The sequence below is a fragment of the Astatotilapia calliptera genome, chromosome 1 (genome assembly GCF_964374335.1).
Source record: "Astatotilapia calliptera chromosome 1, fAstCal68.1, whole genome shotgun sequence".
Taxonomy (NCBI): Eukaryota; Metazoa; Chordata; class Actinopteri; order Cichliformes; family Cichlidae; genus Astatotilapia; species Astatotilapia calliptera.
The window spans coordinates 12,080,588-12,105,469 of record NC_137422.1 but is presented as its reverse complement, the minus strand read 5'-3'; the positions used below and the strand labels follow the sequence as shown (position 1 = coordinate 12,105,469).

The 24,882-nt window shown below is 40.1% G+C and overlaps 1 protein-coding gene across 2 annotated transcripts in view; it reads left to right on the top strand.

Annotated features, from left to right (window-relative positions):
* Nucleotides 1–24,882, top strand: part of adamts7 (a disintegrin-like and metallopeptidase (reprolysin type) with thrombospondin type 1 motif, 7) — a 79,874-nt gene that overhangs the window by 28,256 nt on the left and 26,736 nt on the right. For both annotated transcript variants that reach the window (XM_026162719.2, XM_080307157.1), the window contains exons 8-16: nt 1,987–2,130; nt 11,966–12,110; nt 16,127–16,219; nt 16,750–16,895; nt 19,116–19,285; nt 19,384–19,517; nt 21,441–21,561; nt 22,253–22,497; nt 22,830–22,971. In XM_026162719.2, coding sequence (XP_026018504.2) covers nt 1,987–2,130; nt 11,966–12,110; nt 16,127–16,219; nt 16,750–16,895; nt 19,116–19,285; nt 19,384–19,517; nt 21,441–21,561; nt 22,253–22,497; nt 22,830–22,971 — 1,340 coding nt within the window. The remainder of the gene's footprint in view (nt 1–1,986; nt 2,131–11,965; nt 12,111–16,126; nt 16,220–16,749; nt 16,896–19,115; nt 19,286–19,383; nt 19,518–21,440; nt 21,562–22,252; nt 22,498–22,829; nt 22,972–24,882) is intronic.

Genomic DNA, 24,882 nt, shown 5'->3' with positions numbered 1-24,882 from the left:
GCGACTGCTATGAGCATACACACCAAAAAAGTGTGTGTGTGTGTGTGTGTGTGTGTGTGTGTATTGCAGGTAAATGATATAGCAAAATCTCCAAAGTGAACCCGAGGACCAGCTTGGTTATAGATAACGTAAAATGTATTTTAAAAATGTATTTTATTATTCTTTGAGATGAATAAAGGATGAACACAACAACAACAAAGTCCTGCATGTTTTCGGATCTACGTCAACACACACACATCAGGTCTGAGGTAGATCGGACGGACTGCTGTTGAGCAAAGCAAACAAGAGACACGCGAAGGAGTCGAGTCTTTCATTATAGTCTTATTGTCACCTTGACTGCATCTATACAATCATAAATCACACCCTCTTCAAGCTAATTCAACTTGACTCCTGTGACTTGAAAGAGTGAGTGGTTGATAGCTTAATTTATGTCTTAATTACTGTACTCAGATCAACCTATACTACAAGTGTGTACTTGTACTACTTTTATTAAGTCAGCTTAGGAACTTTGTCCTTGAAAATGTGCTGAACAGACCCTATTTTTCACAATTTATATATATGGTTTGTTTGGTTTTACCCTTGAATATATGTCGAGGTTATTTTCTTGAAGGATTGAACAGGTCTTAGGCTGAAGGGAGCCTATTGTGAACACAAGGGTGTTCTTATTATGACGACAAACTAAATTCAGAGCATGAAAGGCTATGAAAGTTATTTTCTTTATTCAAAACCACAATGGTACAATTAGACTGCTTAAAAGGGTAAAAAGAAAATATTGTATATATTTGTGTTATTGCCTGTGTTTTATATTATGTGATTGGTCTGATTGTTTGGTTTTTTGCCACTTTATTGAGGGTCTTTTTTATATTACTGATAAGGATACACATGGTGCAAGTGTACTGTATTTCTTCCAGTTACCATGAAAATCCTACATCACTGTCTCCTGCTACTATATTGTATAAACATGGTGCTGCGAATCATCTAAAAAAAGCTGTTGTATTGTAAAGTTGTATTATTACCCTGGAAAACAGCTATTCTGTAGATGGAATATGTCTACTAGAGTATAACAGAAAGCCTTTTCTTTTTTACAGGGTCTCTGGCTAAAATTGAGAAAATTAATGCTGCTATGCTTTGTTGAAACGAAGAACAACTATAATACTGAAATACACATGATCATACATGTAATTGTTTGATCAAGCTTCATTTATGATTTTAATGATTTAATGAAGTCAGATTAGTTTGTCTAAGGTTTTCTTCATGCTCATTCATCGATAAGCAAAGCGCAGATTTTTCAATTCAAAATTAAAATCCAAACTTGTTCTTGGAACTCGTCACATGTTAATAGAAGTTACATGTTAAAACCCCAATTTCCTTTAAAAATTAATTCCTAGAAAATGATGATGAAATGCATTTGCTGTACTTGAAAGAAGCGGATTTTTCTTAATCGACATCCATCAGATGTTGAAAAACTTGCAGCCAGTCATCGCTGAAGTTTTCATTGGCATTACTATTCTCAACCTTGAAAAGTACTAAGCGCTCGTAAACTTTTCTGTATTTGGCAGCGCCCTATAATTTTAAATCTATTGCTTTTCACTTTCTCTCTCAGGGTGCAATGGTAGTATCTAAGAAAATAGATCCTAGAGCTCCAGATGAAGAGAAAAAGAAATTCAGGCTAAAAAGAAGGGGTGAATGGCCTTTTCCTCATCATATTCACATAAGTAATGTTTGTGTAGTCATGCTCTCTGCAAGAAGAAAGAAACTCTGTGTCTCTTGTAAATGAGACATTAAGTCTCAGTGGGACTACCTGGATAAACAAAGGTTACATGAATAAAAAAAACACAAGTTCTGCCTGTTTTGATGTATTTTAAACATGTCGAGTGCTCATAATTCTTTGTTATACTACACATGCGGCGCTTTGCCTTGATATACATGTTACATGCTGTGCCCCCTCACTTTTTTCCCTTTTTTTGTGAATCCTTTTTATCACAGTTTTGGGATTCAGCATGATGGCAGCGGTAATGACTGTGAACCCGTTGGGAAACGACCTTTCGTCATGTCTCCACAGCTCCTGTACGGCACCTCTTTGCCCAGGTGGTCACGCTGCAGTCGCCAATACATCACCCGCTTCCTAGAGTGAGTGCCTGTTTGTTCTGTATGACTGTGCTGCTGTGTAACATACATGTATATAGGCTTGAGGATTCACGTGCCCTAAACATTTTTGGATTTCCCTGCAGTTTCCCTGTTTGCTGTCATCTGTCACCAACATCTAGAACCATTAGCAGATCACAAAACTAAACCATCACTACAAAATAAAACTTCCTGACCAAGATACACTGAAAATAAGTTACATAACACTGTTTCAAATGACCTTTAACATTAGAGCCCTTTGGGTAATAATGGCTTTTCACATTAGTACAGAAGAGAGGCTGTTCTTCACTGCTGAATGCTTTTATTACTGTGGCAATGTTATCTTAGAAAATTATTTCTATTGAAGGGCAATGGCCACCTCATTGTTAAACCCCTTAAGTTCAGCAGCACAGTTAATGCCGCCCACTTACTTTAGTGACTGACATTAAAAAAAGGCCCTCTAACCCACCTCTCTTCTACATCTGATAGTCAAATAGTGACCCAGGACTAGTAACTGTGACTTCTAACTTCATTTAAAGCTCACTGGACAGTCAGTAATTCATATGTGATGAAGTTGAGTAAAAGCCTAAATAGAGTACTTCTTTTTCTTGAATCAACGCTTTGTTTAAATGGATTTTGAAACAGACATTTCTGTCTGTGACAGTCTTTAGTGAGCTTTTTACATCATGTACTGATATCAGTTTTGCAATGTTCCTGTTGAACTGTGCAGTTTTTGGGCTTGTCTTGCCAATATTAACTTATACTCAATATTATTAAATTATTGATAATAGTATTTGATAAAAACAATGTATACTCAATAGTGTAACTTTCAGTATATGGCTGTATACCCCATCATACGTTCCACCATCTGGCTACTTTTACACTACAGTCTGCCAGTGTCTCTCAGCTGTACAGACAGCTGCTACCATCAAAGACTTGATTCTTGCTTCAGCAGCACATGTGCTGAACGTCTGAAATATTTCACCATAACTGCCCCAGTTTCTTTGCTCCGAGCATCTGGAATTCATTTAGTGGGTGTTCAGCTACTTGACAGTATCGTCTTCTTGACTCCACTGTGGGAGTTCACGGTGATATTTACACTTGTGGGAGTTTGCGGCACAAAAGCCAGTGGTTTGTGTGTTTATATGAGTTATGTGTTTATTTGTGTGTCTGTTTATGACAGATAGTTTAAAGTGGGGAAAAAAAGTCTAAAACCACTTAAAACCAGCACTTCCAGTTAGTTCAGTCAGTATGTGTTTTAATCAAAACAAACTCGCCTATATGTATTTTGCAATATTTTGACTATAGTGTGTTAGCATATATTTTAGCATTGTGCTCAAAGCCACAATGCATTAAATCATGGTTAACGTGAGGTTTTATTTTTCTTTCCATTTTATTCACTTAACTCTACCCATCTCACCCCATTTTTCTCTGCCACGTCTCTGCCGCTGACTGAAAGACAAAGCCTCTATTGTATATATAGCTTCATTTGTCCCAGCAGGCCTCCATAGCTCGCACTGCTTCAGAGGTCTGATCTGTAGGTGTCATTTCATGTAGAAAGTGAAAGGTCACACTGAGCTAACGACTGATATAATCACATAGATGGGCTACTAAACAGAGCCTCGCTTAAATGTCCAGACTGCTGAAAGAAGCCCTAAGATAGCTCACACATAACAGTGTATGGATGGATATATATATATATATATATATATATATATATATATATATATATATATATATATATATATATATGGACACTGGATTGTTGACAATTACATTGTTTTCAATTATGAATTCTTAAAAGTTCTAGATGGTGAAAGAGCTGGTGTTTTATTAGCGCTAAAATAAGAGTCTCCATCAAGATAAAGTTATGATGGCCCTGTGTTAAGTAATGTGAGCTTTGTAACATGATTTTTAGCTGCATGTATCTAGTTATGCTTTTAAATAATGCAGCCTGGAAACACACTTGAAAATCAAAAATAACAAAAGTAAATAACCAAAACTGTCATCCTTCACTTGTTTGTAAAGCTTTAATTTAAAAAGATAATAAGCATGTGTCACTAAAACTGTGATTAAATGGTAAATGGGGTGCTGCCTCTGTAGCACTTTTCTACTCATACTGGGCAAAAAACAAGTGACCTCTGTCAAATTGCAAGCGCTGACTTGTAATGTACAAAGAGTATTTTTCCACAACTAGGTCCAGGTGTTGCCCTTTCACAGATTTACAGGACTTGAACTGCATTTTTATGGGGGGTGGTACCTGAGCAGAGCACGCAGGAACCAAGTTACTTAAAACTCATTCATGTTCTCATGTGCAGTTAAGCAGGGTTACGTCTGAAAAAGTTCAAGCCTGAAGTGCATGTGTGAAAACAGCTAAATTTATTATGAATCTGGACAGACTTTGATGTAAGCTGCAACCTGACTGGTTGGTAAAGACAGCAACTCTGGAGACATCAAAGACTGAATGAAACTACTTGTTGTAATGTGACAGAGGCCACTTTTCATCTTTCTATTGTGTATATGTTTTTTCTTTTCTTTTTTTCTGCTACTGCACATACATGAGATTGTTTGACTCTCTTGAGTGCTTTGAGTGCTCAGTTGGAGTAGAAAAGTATAAGTACCAGTCATTTACCATTTAATCTCATTAGCCAGTTCACATGCTTATTACCATTTTGATTAAAGCATTAAAGACCAATGCAGGACAACTCTTTTGGGTTCACTAAAGCAGAACTGTTATTTTTGGTTTTCGAGTGTCAGTATATGAATGTTGGGAAATGCAGTTTTAAATGCAGTTATTTAGCAGCTTGACCATAGATGTAGCTAAAGCTCACATTACTTAACATCATCACAACTTTATCTTCGCAGAGATCAAAGTCCTGGTCAATTAAATCGACAGATCCAAAGAATCAAAGTGATTCATCCGTACATCAAACAACTTTTTTCCTTGGCCGACACTCTTAAACCAGGATTTTGATGAACACGTGGTCCAACAAGCTTGACAGGAGCACTATCAATTAGCTATTTAGCGCCATCGCCAGGCTAACATAGGCCAAGTGTTGCCAAGTGTTCAAGCTCTATATATTTTAGTGATTGGTTAGGATAAGTAGAGTTTCCTAAAATGATGCAAGATTTGTTGGCTGGACATATATGATGTGAACCTCTCATTCTGCTCGTTGGAAACCAGTGTGAGACGATTGAGTAGATCTGCTAGTAACTAGTAGAAAACTAGTAAGTGTAAAACTTACTAGTAGAGGAGTGTTACGAACTTGTATGTCCATGTGTTTGTTTGTGCAGGTGTTGTGTTTTTTTTCTATGTTAATTTAGCTGTGCCAGGGCCCTGTTCCGATTGGTGCGTGGATATACTGCCCCGGCGTGATTGGATCCAGCTGGAGGATCCGCCCATTAAAGTGTGCCTCGCTCATGTTATGGCCTGGCCCTAGACGGGTCGTAACATGAATTGGGGGCTCGTCCTCTGCCTTTTTCTGTGGGTTTTCGCGTGTGTTTGGTCTGTTGGCGGTTTTCTTGGGTGTGGGGGTGGTAGGTGTGTGGAATTATGGAGTTTTCTTTGGATGATTTTGTTACTTCGCCTTCATGGGATAAAATAGTGAAGTGCAGGAAAGCGGATTTGCTTATTATTGCTAGTTGTTATGATATTCAAGTGTCCTATGGTGCCCGCAAAGCGGAGGTTAGGGACGCTTTGTGTGCAGAGCTGGTGGAGCGAGGCATCCTTCCTGCCCCGAAGGCAGCTGTAGAGCAGCCTGATGGCGGGGGTGTGAAGGTGGCTCCGGAGGCTGAGCCGGGGCCGGATGCCAAAGGGCCTGTTAACGTGCTACCAGCCGAGGCGGACTCTGATGCAGCCGAGGCGGACTCTGATGCAGCCGAGGCGGACTCTGATGCTGCTGGGGCAAAGATTGAAGCAGCTGGGTCTGGTACGGCCGGGGAACCCCTGGCGGGGCGGTCTACGGAAGATCTCCGTTTGACCCTCCGTATAAGGGAGGTGCTAAAGAGCTTGAGGTACAAGCAATGCACCTCCGTGTCAGAGCTTTGGAGCTGGAGCGAAAGCCCTCCACATCTGCCTCTAGTCATCCTGGTACGTCCACCGCTGTCCCAACAGGTTTTGACATCACTAAGCACGTTAAACTGGTTCCCCCGTTTCATGAGGCCGAAGTGGATTCCTATTTCAACGCTTTTGAGCGTATAGCGGCCGCGTTAAGCTGGCCGAAGGAATTTTGGCCGCTGCTGTTGCAATGCAAACTGGTTGGCAAAGCCCAGGAGGTGTGTACCAGTTTATCAATTGAAGATAGCCTGGATTATGACATCATGAAGAAGACTGTGTTGCAGGCATATGAGCTCGTCCCAGAAGCCTACCGTCAAAGATTTAGGAAGTGTGAAAAAACCGCCAATCAGACATTTGTGGAGTTTGCCCGTGAAAAGAGTCGCTTGTTTGAACGATGGTTGCAGGCCAGTAAAGTAAAGGATCTCGAGGGGCTGAAAGAGCTTCTTTTGTTAGAGGAATTCAAAAAATGTTTGCCGGACCAAGTAGTCATTTATCTGAATGAGCAAAAGGTGACCTCACTTGCTAAAGCGGCAGTGATGGCTGATGAGTTTACTCTCACCCACAAAACTATATTTTCAGCCGCTGTCTCACAGAATATCAGGGTGGGACAGGAAAGGAAAATAAAGTCACCAAAGATAGGACTGAAAGATAGACAGGAGGATGGTGTTAATCGCGACTGTTTTTATTGTCGCAAACCCGGACACCTGATCGCTGTCTGTCCTGCGCTCCGGAGGAAAGAGCAGCGCAAAGGCTCTAAAAATCCAGCGGGCGTAGGTCTCATCAAAGTTGTCCCTTTGCCTAAATCGCATTCCACTCTCACCCGTGATTTGCACCATGCGGATGTGGAAATAGAGCCACGTTTTAAACCATTTATCACGAAAGGCTTTGTTTCTGTGACGGGAGAAGAGAGGGATAAAGTGCCTGTTACTATTCTTCGGGACACAGGTGCGCATCAGTTGTTTATGTTGGATAGTGTACTGCCATTGTCAGATAAAACTGCTTGTGATTCAGATGTGTTGGTTTGGGGAATTAAGATGAGCGTTCTTCGGGCGCCGTTACACAAAGTACATTTGCGTTCGCCAGTGAAAACGGGGCATGTTAAAGTTGCGGTGAGTTCCCAGTTGCCTATTAAAGGGGTTTCATTTATTCTAGGAAATGACTTGGCTGGGGGAACAGTTTTTCCACCGCCTGAAGTGGTGGAAATGCCTATTTCTTCTGTCACTGATGTTGCCGCCCCTTTATCAAGTGTGTTTCCTGTTTGTGCTATTACTCGTGCGCAATCGCGCAAATTTGATGATGTTGTGGATGTTGCTGACACGTTTATGGCGACGCTAGACGAAAGAAAATCTCCCAGCCGTGAGATTGGCAGAATAGGAAGCGGAAATGATGTAACAAAACTGATGCCAGAGCTGGATGAGAAATTGAATAGGGATGCATTGATAACTGCTCAGCAGAATGACTCATCACTGGCTCCCTGTTTTCTATCTGCAGCTAAGAGTGCAGGAAGTGAATCTCCCACTTCTTATTTTGTGCAAGATGGAGTTCTTATGAGGAGGTGGTCCTCTGACCGGTGTGGTTTGCCTGGTGCTACGCAGGTGGTGGTGCCGAAGCCACATCGAGGGCAGGTGCTTAGCTTAGCGCTTGATGCCAGCATGGCTGGACATCTTGGGGTGAACAAAACTTATCATCGGGTGTTGCGCAACTTCTTATGGCCAGAGTTGAAAGCTGATGTGGTGGCATATTGCCGTACCTGTAGCACATGTCAGATGGCGGGGAAACCTAATAGACCCATCCCACCTGCTCCGTTACATCCTATTCCAGTAATAGGTGAGCTGTTTGAAAAAGTAATATTGGATTGTGTGGGTCCCCTGCCAAAAACTAAATCCGGACACCAATACATACTAACAATAATGTGTTCAGCAACAAGGTTCCCGGAGGCAATTCCACTACGCACGCTGAAAGCAAAACCGGTGATAAAAGCACTACTTAAGTTTTTCTCTACTTTCGGGCTTCCAAAGGTTATTCAAACAGACCAAGGAACGAATTTTACTTCAAAAGTGTTTGCACAGGTTGTGGAGGAGTTGCACCTAAAACATGTAAAATCCAGTCCATACCACCCAGAAAGTCAAGGTGCTCTGGAGAGATTCCATCAAACCCTCAAAGCTATGCTGCGCAAGTTCTGCGCAGAGTCGGATAGAGAATGGGATGAGGGTCTGCCGTTATTGGGTCTGCCGTTATTGTATTTGTATTCTATTTTTATCTTATTGTATATTTATTTTATTTTATTCTACTGTATATAGTATTTTATTTTATTCTATTCTGTACAGTTGTGTACTGTATTTATTCTTATTGTATTCTAATTTTTGCCTCATAACTTTTGCACTGTCCACTTCCTGCTGTGACAAAACAAATTTCCCACGTGTGGGACTAATAAAGGTTATCTTATCTTATCTTATTGTTGTTTGCCGTCAGAGAAACCACTCAGGAATCCTTGGGATTCAGTCCGATGGATCTGGTGTTTGGACACGTGGTCCGCGGTCCCCTCCGCCTTCTGAAGGAGAAGTGGTTATCAGAAACTTCTGAAACCCAGCATAATGTTCTGGATTATGTTAGCGGACTTCGGGAAAACCTTCACCTTGCATGTCAGTTAGCTCGAGAAAATCTGTCACATACGCAGGCAAAAATGAAAGCTCGTTATGACAAAAAGGCTGTTCGTAGAAGTTTTCAGCCGGGAGAGAAAGTGTTGGTGTTGCTGCCTGTGGTAGGGTCCAGTTTATTAGCTCAGTTCGCTGGCCCATATGTGGTGGAACAGAAACTCAGTGACAACAATTATGTGATCCAGACCCCAGACCGCCGGAGAAAGTCTAGGGTTTGTCATATTAATATGTTAAAATCGTATCACTCGAGGAGTCCTTCGGGTGCGCCGTCTCCAGTGTGCGCCGCTAGTGTTGTTTCTCCTTATGAACCCTCTGATGACGGGCTACTCCAGAAAAGTGAAGCGCTGGGTAGCGGCCGATTGAAAAATTCGGAGATCTTAAACGATATAGAAACATATTTAGTCCACTTGTCTGAACCCACTCGAGCTGACATCACTGATCTGATAGAGGATAATTTATCACTCTTTTCTGACCATCCTCGTCAAACTGCTGTCCTGTGCCACGACATTGACGTGGAAGGACATAAACCGATTAAGCAGCATGCTTATCGAGTGAACCCAGTGAAAAGAGCGATAATGCAGAAGGAAGTTGACTATCTCTTAGAACACGGTTTAGCCTTTCCGAGTGCCAGCGCATGGAGTTCACCGTGTGTGCTAGTACCAAAACCTGACAACACTCCTCGGTTTTGTAATGATTACAGAAAAGTTAACGCTGTTACCAAACCTGATTCATTTCCTCTTCCTAGAATGGAGGATTGTATTGATAGAGTGGGATCGGCATCTTTTGTAACCAAACTTGATCTGTTAAAAGGTTACTGGCAAGTACCTTTAACTCCCAGAGCCTCTGAAATATCTGCTTTTGTCACGCCAGATCATTTTCTCCAGTACACGGTTATGCCGTTTGGGTTGCGTAATGCACCCGCTACTTTCCAGCGCCTTATGGCCAAAGTACTGGCGGGCGTGAATAACTGCGATGCCTACTTGGATGATGTTGTCATTTACTCATCCACCTGGTCTGACCACTTACAAACACTCTCCCTCGTTTTCAGCCGTTTTCAGAAAGCCTCGCTTACACTAAACCTAGCCAAATGTGAATTTGGCAGAGCCACCATCACATATCTGGGAAAACAGGTGGGTCAGGGACAGATACTGCCGGTGACCGCGAAAATACAGGCGATCGTTGAGTTTCCAGTCCCACAAACGAGAAGGGCGCTGCGCCGATTTCTAGGAATGTGTGGTTATTACAGAGGTTTTTGTAAGAACTTTGCCACTGTTGTCGTTCCTCTCACCGATTTGATCAGTCCGGTGAAGCCTTTTGTGTGGACGCCTGTTTGTCAGACTGCTTTCGAGTCTGCGAAAGCATTACTGTGCAGTTCCCCTGTTCTTACGGCACCAAATTTCATGTCCCCTTTCAAGCTCGAGGTTGACGCTAGTGCGGCTGGTGCAGGAGCTGTCCTTATGCAGGAGGACCATTGCGGCGTGGATCGCCCAATTTGTTACTTCTCAAAAAAATTCAACAAACATCAGATGAACTACAGTACTATTGAAAAGGAAGCCCTTGCCTTGTTGTTAGCCCTACAGCATTTCGAGGTGTATATCGGATCCAGCTCTATCCCTGTTCAAGTGTTCACTGACCATAACCCATTGGTATTTCTCTCCCAGATGCAAAACTCAAATCAGAGACTTATGCGTTGGTCCCTTCTTTTGCAAGACTTCAACCTGCAGATCAAGCATAAGAAAGGGACGGAAAATGTCATCACGGACGCCCTGTCGAGAGCAATTTTGTAGTTCAGGAATTAAACAATAGGAGGATTGTTTAATTCTTATGGAAGGGGGTGTTACGAACTTGTATGTCCATGTGTTTGTTTGTGCAGGTGTTGTGTTTTTTTTCTATGTTAATTTAGCTGTGCCAGGGCCCTGTTCCGATTGGTGCGTGGATATACTGCCCCGGCGTGATTGGATCCAGCTGGAGGACCCGCCCATTAAAAGGAGTCTGGAGTGCTACAGCGGGAGAGGTCCTCGCGTTTCTCCTCATCACCCAGCAGTAGTCCTGTGGTAGCCGCTGGCTGCAGTATACGCTTGAAAGTTGTGGAAGTGGAGTGGGTAGGGGTGAGCTGCCGTTTCTTTTGATCACCCGTTTTCTCCTGTTTTGAGTTAGTTAAGGAGGTCAGACTCTGTCTTTATTTTTGACTTTGTTTTGGTAAGGTCAGGGGTGCGGGATTTGTGTAGGTTTGTTTTGTTTATTGTTTTGGCCTTGGCTCACCCTGAAGTGTTGACACTCCCGTTTTGGTTCTCTTTATTCACATTGTAAATAAATCACCTCATATCTAACGGATTTGTTTCGTGTGACTGCTTGGGTCTTGGGGGGGAAGCGAGTGCCTCGCTCATGTTATGGCCTGGCCCTAGATGGGTCGTAACAAGGAGTAGTAGAGGAAGATGACCTTACTCTGAGCATCCTTCTTTGCATTACCTTCATGGGGCTCGAAATTCTTGTGTTACTAAAAACAAAATACAGGACGAAGTAAACCAAATCACTTATCTTTCTCCTCATCTTCCACTTGACACTGTGATGCCTGTAAATAATTTTTCTGTTGGAGTCTATAATTATACTTGACTGCTGTAATCACATAATTAAACACTCGCACGTTGATTGTCAAGCTGTGGATGGAGTGGGAAAGAGAAATGCTCTTTTGAATGAAATGTCATGCAGAGAATATATGCCTGCAGTTGATTATTATATTCAGATGGGCTTTGTAGCTGTGTATCAACTGTGGTTTTCTGAAACGTTTCCGCCTTTTAATTACAGTGCCCTCATCTAAGTTGTCGTTTGTAGGTATTTGTATAGCCACTGAGTTGTGCAAGGGCTAGTGTTACTCCCACATTAAGTTTTTAAAGCTATAACCTGTCAAAATTTGTACGTTCGGCATGTTGTTTCCTAAAAACAATCAATAAATGAAACCCTCAGGGTTTAGTAATAACCAATGTAGCCTTTGTTATTGTACATTTGCTTCAGTCACCTATATAAAGAAATCAGAAAAGTTGTACTATACTCCACAGCCGCTGACATTTTTATAAACTGCAATCATTTCGTTCTTTTCTCTAACTTCTACCTTCCTCCTCCCTCACAGCCGTGGCTGGGGCTGGTGCCTCGATGATGCCCCGGTGAAGGATAGGTTGTCTCTATCTACGGTGCTTCCCGGCGTTCTGTACAGTGCTGTCCATCAGTGTCGGCTCCAGTATGGATCAGGATCCCTGCTCTGTGATGACATGGATGTAAGATTCTCTAAAATTACACAATTAAATGATAGTCTTTGTCCCGTAATCCTTAAAAATGTTCTTATGATGTTTTTGATCAACCCCAAAACCTTAACGACTGTTCCCTGATTCAGTAAGAGCTTTTAGATCTTCTGTTCTTTCTTGACATGAGTTTCTTTTCTATGCACTATACATCCATCTTTTTCCTTGGTTTTACTGTCTTATTTCTGACAAATTTTAAGGACATTAAACCACAATAGTGTGATTTAAAATATTACCCCACATAAACTGACTTTGGCAATATCTTTGGCCATTCCTCAGAACTGTCTGTCGGCTTGAATTAAACTAAGAGAACATATAAGGAAAACATTCTCCGCTCTGCACCAATTTCTGCGTTTCTTTAACCTCATTCCCCTGAGTACAATGAAATAACAATGTGTTGATTACAGTTATAACCTTTTAATAACACACAAGGCGAAAAAATAGCCTAAAGAACTAATCTAAATGGACTAAACAGCCATTTTAAAATAACTGTGGTATCAGTCAGTTTAATATTTATTGAGTTCTTCCATGTGGCTGCTTTAATTTTGTGTCCACGACATTTACGTTGTGTAAACATACATACACTACCGGTCAAAAGTTTTGGAACACCTCAATTTTTCCAGTTATTTATTGCAAATCAAGTCGTTCAAGTCCAATGAATAGCTTCAAAGCTCCAAAACTTCAAAATAATTTACATTTCTGAATCATACAAAAAGGCCTTTTTCAGGGAACGCAAAATATGTTAACAATTTAAATCTGTTCTGCAGCAATGGAGGCTGATCAAGCCTTGAAAACTGGCGCTACTAATTCCTACAGGCACTCCAACTTTTCTGGATTACTTACAAACCCCTCTGTCTGCATAAAGGCAGTGTGGCAGCACACCGTGGTACCATACCCTCGTGAGCATCAGTTGAACAGTATTGTACTGCAGGAAAGTAGTGTGTTGCTACAAAAAGAAGAGAAGACTGAATCTAACATAGTGTGTCGCTGATAGTGCATAGACAAGGTGAGTCCTTCTTCTGTTTGTACCTGACCTGACCTTTTGTTTTGGTTTCCTTGCTTCTTAAGTTATTTAACACTGACCAATGAATCATTCAAGTATACAAAGGCTGAACCAGTGTTGTCTGTGCATAACAGACAACCTAACAGAGAACTTGGTATATCACTGCATGATGTCCAGTGGGTCTTTAAAAGGATTTGAGGAAACTGGACTATTGGAGGAGAAAAAATAAAGTGGAAGGCCTAAAAAAATATCTACAGTAGATGAACAATGTAGTCTTGTTCTTGAGACATGGGAACAAATTCACAAAAGACCTGACACAGGACCTCAATTCAATTCAATTTTATTTATATAGTCTATTTATATAGACCTGAGAAATCCATCTGGCTCTTGAATTTATCCATCTACTGTTCACTGAAGCCTCACCAGAAATGGTCTCAGTGGAAGGGAGGCTGTCAAGAAGCCATTCATAAGGAGGGGAAACTGGGAGACGAGGCTGAGGTGTGCTAATTATAAAGGACTGAAAATCAATGGCTTGAGCTTTTTGTACTTTGCTTCTGTTTTTTTAACCTTTAATTTAGAACCACAGCAAGTGCTATATTTTTCTATTTCATTAACACCGGTAAAGCCAATTTATCTAACTTTGGTAAGGAAAATAATACATTTATGCTTTTATTTAGTCAGGGAACACATGAAGACACAATAGTGGAATGACATGCAGCAAATGATCCAGCCAGCAGGGAAGTCTTGCTCCTTTGGGCATTTGTGTGTCCGGCACTCACTTGGCATTGTTTCCCTCCCACCTTTTTTGACAAAGAGGAAGAAAAAAACAGCTCTTCATGGGGAGATTTTTTTGTGCAAAATAAATGTGATGTATTATTTGAGTCCTTCAAAGTTTAGCAGGGCTGCTGTTCTTTATGTCTGGGAACACATATAAATAAATCCTATACAGCCTCAAGCAACAGGTTCTTGAAAAGACTGGACAGATGAGGACCACACACATGCATTTTCTTTATACGAACAATGCAAGAGCAGTAAAGTGTGTGGATTTTACAAGCGCCATCCTGACTGGAAAAACGACTGTGGGAGGCCTAGAGATTTACAACACCTACAGCCTACTGTTATGAAAATTCAACAAATCCCTTTTCTTTTTTTACAGCTTGTTTACATAGCTCTTGGAGTGCCCTGAGTTTTCTTGTAATCACATGCATTAATGTTAACACTGACAGACTTTTCATGGAATGACTGCTGTTTATAAAATGGTATATTTAGAGGAATCTGGGGCCACGTAACGCATGAAATGGTCTGTGTTTTTAAATATTAAATTCATACTTGTTTATTATACGATATCAACACACACAAAAATGCACAATATTTGTCACTTGTACTTGATTTTGAGTTAAATGTTTCCTTAAAAAATGTTTTAGTTGTGCGGTGCAAATCAAACCTGTTCTGGCATCACACATTTGAGGTTTTGGGTTTTTAGACCTTTCAAAGTAGTTCGGGTCATTCTCAAGGAAGTCTCAATTGCTTTGAGATAAAGACATATACATACATATACATTACATATATTGCTCGATTCAGACAGATTGAATAATTTGAGAGGTTGCTGGGGGGGGTTTTGTATTGACTCTCTGCGCTTTTTGTATGACATTGCATGCTGAAAGCTAAACGTGGCGAAGTCCAGGATTCTAATCCAGGTTGTATTTTTGAAAGCGCAAGTCTTTCAAATTTCATCCATTAAGGGATTATCAGTCGCTGTCACTTTTCCATTTCCCTTAGAAGTTTATCTCTGTGTTGAGAATTAATTATGCATGCCTTTGTTAGTCTTTCCTTGGTTTTAACTGTGACTTAACCAGGTAAGAACCTGAGTGTTTCAGAAGCTGAAATCTCAGAAATGTCTACATCATAATCGTGTTGTCCACATATTCATCACAAATGTCAAGAGATGCAAAGGGGAAAGGGTCAAGACAGTTGGACCAATCAGTCGGGGACCTCCTAGATATTTTTGACCTTTTGGTGTGTTATCAGCTATAAATTTCCACCTCTGTAGGTCTTTGGATTGATTATTTGTGCAAATGCAGGTCAGAGTTCCTTTCACACTGTCAGAGCATACAGCATGACCAGCATTACAGAAGAGTTAACAATTCTGGGGAACACACTCACTTGTCAGAGGCTGGCTGTGAAGCTGAACATGTTTGTACAGGAAATATGATGCTGTCGCTATAGGGGATGTTCAGCTTAGCTGAAATCAGGGTTGATCAGCCAGATATTTCTAAGGCTCATTGATTTTTATATCTGATCAACATTGGAGTTCTGAGGATTGCTTGGGCGAGCCACCTGATTAAGAGTTCTTAGTTTTTGGACCAGGCAAACAAACATATTTTAATAAGTCAATTATAATTTAGTTTTTTGGGTTTTTTTAAGACAAAGTCAGGACATGGACATCAGGTTAACTCTCAGTAATGGTATTGTAAATTCATTCAGAAGTATATGATGCATAATGGATGACAGAGTGAAAGAATAGAAATCCGTTCATATAAGGCACTGTGGTGCATTTCTAGAAAAAGTCGATATCAGGCATCCCTGCTGGATAGCTGCAGCCGGTAATCCTCATCTGATCTGCCGTGTCTGAAGAGAGGACACATCTTATCACTCAGAGCAAGAGCAAACATTAAGCTTTATGAGTGGCTATCGTTATTAATAATATTATTTTGAACTACAGTTAAAAATATGGATATTTGGCATATAAGATAAGATGCTAGCAACTCCAGTTACTCATAGAAGAGCATCAAACACGCATTATCTGCAAGGCAATATGAAAATTAATCAACATTCTTACATGCAACATTTTCAGTAAAATGCAATAGTTATGCCTGTCCACTATTTTTATACAGTATTTACTTGTGTGATGTACTCTAAAAATATATGAAAAGCAAGCAAAAAAAAAGTGCTGTGGGTGTGAGATATTAATCTTTATTTGCTCTTCCAGAATGTATGCAGCACTCTGTGGTGCACTGTGGGAACAACCTGCCACTCAAAGCTGGATGGGGCTGTGGATGGAACAAGTTGTGGGGAGGACAAAGTGAGTTTTTCCTCTCATGACCGAGACAGGAAGATGATCGTGATGAGATTGCTTATATTGGTGTTGACAACTATCAGTTTTTTATATCTAGGAAGAAGAGTTTTGTATCTGGGTAGTCTTTTCTGTTTGCAGTATTGATTTGTATCTTTGTTTGACTGAGAATATTGGAGTCAACATATGGAAACAGGACAGTCTGATTGGTGAAGCATCCTTAGAAAGTCAACGCCCATTCCTGCAAATAGTTGTTTAAATTTCTATTCCTCAAAGAAAGGAGTGTAAAAGCTATACGCGTGAATTTTTTTACTGACACATCTTGTGTCATATTCAATGTAGTAAATAACACTAAATCAATGGAGCAAGAGTACTCCCACTTTTCCATCATCCGCATTACTTAGAAGACAAAATACACAAGAGAAAACTGAAAATGTTGAGTTCAAACTGTCTTATGATCTTACCAGAACAAAACAATGGAACTCTTTCTTTTGTGCTCATGTATTTAATGATGAAACTTTTGTGTCCTTTGTCATTAGTGGTGCTTTGGTGGGCAGTGCGTTGCAGTTGGATATTACCCTGAGATTATAAATGGCGGCTGGGCGTCCTGGAGCCCGTGGTCAGCCTGTTCGAGGACCTGTGGTGTTGGTGTCCAGAGCGCTGAAAGAGAGTGTGATAACCCAGTGTAAGACTCCTAGATATTTATTTAGTGCATGCAGTCCTGATATTTTCCTTTTTTGTAGAAGAAAAGAACACAAACACTGATCCTTTGATTAAATTTAAAGTAAGCTGTAGGTGTTTATATGCCGCACGGCTATAACACAGCTCTTGCCTGCACGTCTTCCTCCTATTCTTTCTTTGATTTTTCCTGCCAACAAAAGCAAAAATGCCCAAAAAAATACTATTTAAAAAAATTACATCATGTTTTTATTAGTAGAGTCCTGTAAAACAGAGTGCTGCTTGTTTTTACCAAGAAGACACACTTTCAGACAGTAATGAGTAAAATGAAGAGGCGAACCGATTCTGAGCAAAAAATAAAATAATAACAAAAAAACACCACAGTGTAATTTGATTGATGTGTAAATAATGAAAGTAGCAGCAATAATTCATACATTTTCATTCTCCTGTAGCCTTCTGTGGATTAATTTGGAACAAAAGAATCCAAACAATACATCATACTGGATATATATGCATGCCTTTATTATTAGGGTAGTAGTTACTTTAGATTAATTGAGGTCATGCATTATATCTGGTTATGCTACACAGTAATAAAACAATAATCCTTGTTCCAAATGCTGACTTTGAACAAAAAAAATAAACAAGAAAAAATTACTTTAATTAGTTGTATTAAGATCAAAAGGATATTTTCATGTTAATGGCATTAAATGTTAGGACTCAGTGTGTGGACACCTGCTGTGTAACTCTGTAGCGGTTGTTTGTACATTGCGTACATTTACAACAATGATCCTCATCAGTCAGATCTCTGTGTCAGTAATACTTAACAGCTGTAACTAATTACTGAAGTTATACTGTTGCCATATGGCTAAGTGCACACATAGATCCTGTAGGTAACCTTGCGTAGCTGCAGTAAACCTGGATCGCATTCTGGTGAGGATGAGCTCGTACAGGCAGATCTGTGTGTGACTCTGCAGAGTAAACACAACTTCTGAACTCTGTGAAGTGATTTAAGGATCCGGTTCGATACCGAAATGTAGAAAAGTCTTGATGTTAAGGCTTTGAGCTCTTATTTGACCTGAGATGGGTTTGGGCAGTGAGGCAGAGTGAAACTGAAGGTGAAGGCATGTGACTTTTCAACCCTACACATAAGACGAGCAAAGACTAGTTCTGTATAAGTAGGAAAAATACATGGTGGAGCGATTTTGTTTTTTTCTTTGTAAAAGTAAAAAATATTTTTGAACTCAAATAAAATATAATTATCAAAATTCATATGCAGGCAACTGTTTTATATAAAATTCTTATAATATGTGTATTTATTGTAAAGTTACGTTGAAACCAAGCACACCATTGTTTTTCTTGTGACATTACCAATAAGTTTGATGTGTCACATGGCCCTCTTCCTATTGGAAAAACAAAAGTTGTATCCAAGATGGCCGACTTCTAAATGGCCACCATGGTCACCACCCATCTTGAGGAGTTTGCCCCCTCACATATACTAATGTGCCACAAGCAGGACTTTAATATCACCAACCATTCCCATGTTAATACGGTGTATCCATATAAATGGCCCGCCCTGTAGTTTTGCATTTATAGCTGATCTAAAAGCTCTCTATGTGCAGCAGATCAGTTTCATGCTCTATAGGTGATCTGGGTTAAGCTGCGTAATTTCTTTTAAATATATAATTGAATATGTAATTGTGGAATTGAAAATCCAATAACTGGAATATGTCAACAGGATGTCAGCAAATGTTGTAATGTCAGCAAAGGATGATGTCATGTAATATTCCGATAGACGATAAACGTAATTAACTGCAGAACCCCAGTTCTTACAGTAGTTTCATTGCAAAGATTTAAACATGCAATGTTTTTGCTATTCACCAAAACTGAGAAACATATTTGAAGCTCTGCTAAAGCCTGGCAGTGAAAATGCAAATAAGTGCAGCTTGAAAAAGTATATTCTGTACATTTGACTGCTTGTTTCATAAAATTGGACAGGTGAACGATCTTAGGGTGATTAGATAAAAGTATAAACTTCCTTTTTATGCCGCGAACCCATAATTGTTATTCACATGTTTATGTGACCTATTCTAATAGGCCTTTGTAATGTCTAAATTTACCCGCTGCTTGTCTACTGGTTCTGTGCTTCAGAGACAAATGCTTCCTATGCTTGTTCAAAAAAAAAAAAAAGTACAAAAGCATTCAAATAACATTGTTCCCTGTTCTGTAGTCCTAGGTACAGAGGGAAGTATTGTCTGGGAGAGCGACAGAGATACAAGATCTGTAACACCACACCTTGTCTTCATCACCTGCCCACGTTCAGGGACATCCAGTGTAGTCACTTCAACAGTCAGCCATACAAGGGCAAGTTCTACAAGTGGGAGGCAGTCATCAACACGGGTGAGCGGATTAAATTTGAGTCAGCCGCTGTTGCTTCTGTTTTTTAAATTTCCATTTTCACGCCAACACTTTGTTACCGCTTCTCTCTCTGAAAACAGTGAACCCCTGTGAGCTGCACTGCCGTCCACTGAATGAAAACTTTTCTGAGAAGATGCGCGATGCTGTCATTGATGGGACGCCTTGTTATGAAGGCAACAAAAAGCGAGATATATGCATCAACAGCATTTGTAAGGTATTAAAGCAATACAAGGCATTCTATATCTCTCTCTATACATATATATATCTATATCTATCTATATCTATATATCTATCTATATCTATCTCTCTCTCTCTATATATATATATATATATATATATATATATATATACTGTCCTCAGGTTTGAAGGTGTTTCTTCTTTTGACTGAAAAAACTTTGTATTGATTGATGGGAATCTTTTTTCTTCTGTTGCGTTTGTGCTTTGTCGCTCATGCAGTAAACTGAGTTGGTGCTCGTCTTGTTTTCTCCGCTGGCGAATTTTGTACATTTGACATTCTGGGTCACAATAAGCATGCTGATTAAAAAAAAAAAAATAGAAAAAGAAAGAAGGAAAGACGGGGAAACAAATCTGGAGGCTGTTATCTTAAGATAGCAGCCTGTTCTTGCCTATCGCCCTGGGCTAAAATGCCAGTCATTGAAACAGACACTATTTGGGTACCGAGTGGACAGCAGTCTCTGACTTCGTGACATTTTTGTCACACACCCACACTCTCTTTGTCGAAGATGACCCATTTGTGGTTTTTGATTCAAAAAAATTAATTCTCCGTAACATAAAAAGCAAGTATTATTCACATAATACTTGCCCCCATATGTTACACCCCGGCCTAGGCAACCGGAGTGCAACACGAAAAAAGTAAAAATAAAGAAAAAAAAAAACCCCACAGGAAAAAAAAACCCCACTAAGGCTCTCCACCAAAATCCCAAAACGAAAGTATCCCATAACGAAAGTATTGACAAACCCATTCACAACTATTTACAACAAACTATTTATTTACAACACGGGGGGAGATCGCGACCATGACACACTGAAACACAGGGTTTAAATACCTAGAGGGAGCAATCAGGAAAATGGACAACAAGAGGGAAACACAGCTCACCAGCTGGAAACACCGCAGAAACACTCAGCTCACTAGCTGTACCCACACAAATGGCACTCTGAGCTCTGGGCTTAAATACCCTTAATTGCTGATGGGAGTCAGCTGCGCCGGAGGGAAAGGTGGCATCTCAGGTAGGAGGTAGTGGGACACGCCCACACAGGCACCCTCAGGAGAGAGAGAGGCCCTGCTAGGGCCGTAACACTAGGAACACCACGGGAAGCATGTTCCCATCCTAAGTTTGGTCAAATTAATTAATTAAAAAATAAGTACATACCTTTTTTCAAGTATTGTATATAAATGCAACTTTGAGGTACTCAGTTTTCTGTTGCTTTCAACTCTTTCAGTAGTATTATTGTGCTATGAATATCTATTTATTTGCTATTTTGCCTAGCTTTAACTTTAGAATAGAATAAAATAGAATTGAATAGCCTTCTGCCATTGCACGTGCATAATTAAGAAAACTATTGAAATGCACAGTTAAAATTAGTTTATTGATTTGGCAGCTAAATCCATAAGTTAGGTAGCAAGATAGTGATGTAATTAAACATTAATGGATATATTATTTAATATATTATATAGATGCAATTCTGCATAATGCATGCTTAAAAATAGCCATGTTTTCTTGCTATTGTGTTTGCTCTTTTACCAAAGTCAAACTTTGTTTACATGGACTTAAGTAAGAGAACCACCTGATGCAGCTCAACTGCTGCCTTTTGTTTATCTGGATTACATGTTGTGCCTTCATTTGCACCATGCCAGAGTACAGTATCCAGCAAACCCAACCTAAAAAGTAAATAAATAAATACTACACTATAATATTAAGGATTACTTTGAGCTTCATTTGCATCATCTGCCCACTCCAAACAAGTCAAAGGTACATGAGACAGCCTCTGCTGTTTTTCTGGCTTTTAGAAAGCGATGTAACAGGAACTACCACAGTTCAAAGGGTCACCAAGTCACATTTGCTACATAATGTCCGTTATCGTGATACTGATCATTTTTGTGGCATGTTTCTAACAGAATATAGGCTGTGATTACGTGATAGATTCCACTGCTGTAGAGGATCGCTGTGGAGTGTGCAATGGTAACGGCTCCACCTGTACAACTGTGAGGAAAACATTTGAAGAGAGTGAAGGGCTGGGTATGTTGTTTTCTTTTCTGTTTTTTACATTAACCCTACTCACAAAAGTTATTTTGACATATCACAAAGATGTGTACAAAGAACAGATGTAAGAAATCAAAAGGGATGATGGGTAAACTGAGTCGAGCTGTTTCTGTTTCAGAGTTCAGGATTTATTTGTTGTTGTCTTAACATATTATTCCACAAAGTCTTTGCTGTGGGAGAAAAAACAGATTATAACCTCCCAAAATAGTATGTTTTTTACAGTTGTAACATTTTTGAATGTCTTTTTTGTGGATACATCGTTTAAAACACCGCGTATCAACTAACAACTAAGCTGTAGTGCCTCTTCACCTCACTGTGCAATACCTTTTGTGCAATACTTTTGTAAATAGTCAACGGTGCAATAGACTCAATACTTGAAATGTGCAATTCACTTGTATTTTTATTTTTATTCCTATTTATTCTATTTATCCCCTTCGTATATTTTATTTATATTGTCTCTGTATTTATATATATGTGTGTGTATAACTCTGTAACTTCTGTCGGTGCTGTGCTTTTTTGGAAATCGAATTTCCCAGAGGAACCCACCCGAGGGATTAATAAAGTTCTATCTTATCTTATCTTATCTTATCTTATCTTATCTTATCAGAATACTTGTATTTCTATTTCACAAAGATTGTTCTTTCACTAAAATTTCACGTCTTTTTAGGCTATGTAGACATTGGACTGATCCCAGAGGGAGCCTGGGACATTCACATTGAGGAGTTGGGAGCAGCTGGAAATTTCTTGGCACTCCGAAGTGACAATCCCAGCAAGTATTTCCTGAATGGTGGCTGGACGATCCAGTGGAATGGAGAATACAAGGCTGCTGGAACAGTATTCACCTATGAGAGGACCGGACAGCTTGAAAACCTGACATCTCCAGGGCCCACTACAGAGCTTCTGTGGATTCAGGTATGAGTAAACCCACGGTTTTAAATGCATTATCCCTTTCTAAGTCATAGAGAAAGACTCTGTTTATTCCCATATGAAAAGGCTGGGAAACAAAGTCCTTTGCATTTTGATTACTTTCAAGTCTTTAAACTGCATACAGTTCTGCTCCAAATAAGCAAATGTAGTAACTATAATAATTTTTGTTGACACTGGAAATAGTCTATAGCTGTGCAAATAAGAGATGGTGAGGGAAGTAAAATTTCACCACTCAGCATAACTATTTTCGATTCTACCTTGCACCTCACTTTCTGTTGCCATGAAACGTTTCTTATTTCTCCTCTCGTGTGTTACAGCTTCTCTTTCAGGAGGCCAATCCAGGAGTGAGGTACGAGTACACCATCAGTCAAAATGTCTCCGAAAAGAACAACACCCCGCTGTCAGTTTTCTACTGGAAATACGGTTCGTGGACTGAATGCAGCGTTACTTGCGGAACAGGTAAGAGAAACAGCTTTGCTATACATAAGTGGGCAAACGTACGGGGAGTGAGAGAGATTATGGCGTAAAATGTGCCACATGCCACTATTTTTGCATGTGGAGGAATAGAGACCGTTTTGATGATGAAGGTGGAGCGTACTGTTCAAAATCTCCCATAGGCGTTTAATGATGTGAAGACCAGTGAAATCGATGATTTATATTCATCTTCAGAGTCATTAAACCCATGAGTGAGCTCTCGTGGAGACATTGTTATCCTGGACGAGGCTGTTCCCATCAACACAAGAAGTGTTTCTTCACAGGATAAAAGTGGTTGTTCAGAACAGTTTTGTATTGATTTACAGATATTCTGCTCTAGCCAGCGAACCAGAGCTACATCAGCTCACTATAGGGGTCAAACATGAGGTGACTTTAATTTGTCACAAGACAGTCAATAGTTTCTGAGAAACAACAAAAGAATGAAGAATGATGAAGAAGCATTTATGCTGTTGCTTCACACATTTCAAATACAAAAATCTTGTTAAGATTAAAGAGGCCAGTATGATCAATTGTTTGCTATTTGTTGCCCTCGCTGTGCCGTCCTGTTTTCTCTTTTGCTTCTTATCGCTTTCCACTCTCCCGTGTGGCCCTGATGGATGGACCCCCTCCCAGAGCCTTGCCCTGCAGTTGATTTCGCCTTCTTAATTTCTTCTCACATCTGCTCATCTTCCTTTTGTACTGTAATGGCCTCATTTTTCAGTTGAGTGTCACAAGGTTGTCAAATTGTCGCGTAATGAATCAAAGTCATTTTGCAGGTTACAAAGATGAGACATACAGAAGATTATGGTGGAGGTGGAGACCTTTTTTTGTCAGCCTTGTGTAACCCCACTCAGGATTTATGCATTTCCCAATGTGTGGGGAGTTTCATAAAGAAGAAAGAAATGCCTTTCTGACAAGTCCTTTCATCCCTTTTACATATACTCGCGGACACCTTGACCGCGTGGTTCTTTTAGATTTGACATTGATTTTCTCAACTTTTAAAGCTTGTCGTAGCACTGAAGCTGTATTTTTATGTATCCAAGAAAACACTGAGGGAGTCGGTGGGGCTTTAGGAGTTTTAGTGCCCAGTTGGATGCTGTATAGCAGCGGTCCCCAAACTTTTTTGCGCGACGAACCGTTTTAATGTCAGACAATATTTTCACGGACCGGCCTTTAAGGTGATGCGGATAAATACACCAAAATAAAATGATACAACCAAGACAAAAACTGTGGTATGCTGCAAATATAATAATAAACAGGAATTCGCTGTGTAATTGTGTAACTTTATCAGCAGTGTCCTCCTGAAATGCGCCAACAACATTGAGAGTAACGTCCTCCTCTCTGCCCCTTAATACTTTCTGGTCGCTGTGGTAACACGTAAATATTTCCTTCAAAATAAGACACAAAACTACAACACGGGAAAAGACCCAGGGAATCTGAGCTAACGATAAAAACCATGAAAACCATAAATTTCACATCTGAACCTCAACTCTCGTGGCCCGGTACCGAACGACTCACGGACGGTCTGTGGCCCAGGGGTTGGGGACCGCTGCTGTATACCATAACATTTAAACCCCAAATGTCACTTGTCAGTTGTATGTCACCATGGTGGCATGGTTGTTGGCAATATTACCTCACAGCAGTCAGGTCCTGTGTTTGAATCCACCATTTGGCTGAGACCTTTCTGTGTGGACTCTTCGTGTCTGTGTGGGTTCTCTCTGCGTAATCGGGTTTCCTCCCACAGTCCACAGACATCCAGCTAGTTGGGTTTAGGTTTATTGCTGATTCCAGACTGCCCGTCAGTGCGAATGTGGGCATGAAAGGTTTTCTGTCGTTACTTTTTTTTGTGTAATTTTGTTGTTGTTGTTTTAAAGTCACTACATAGTTAGCACCAGT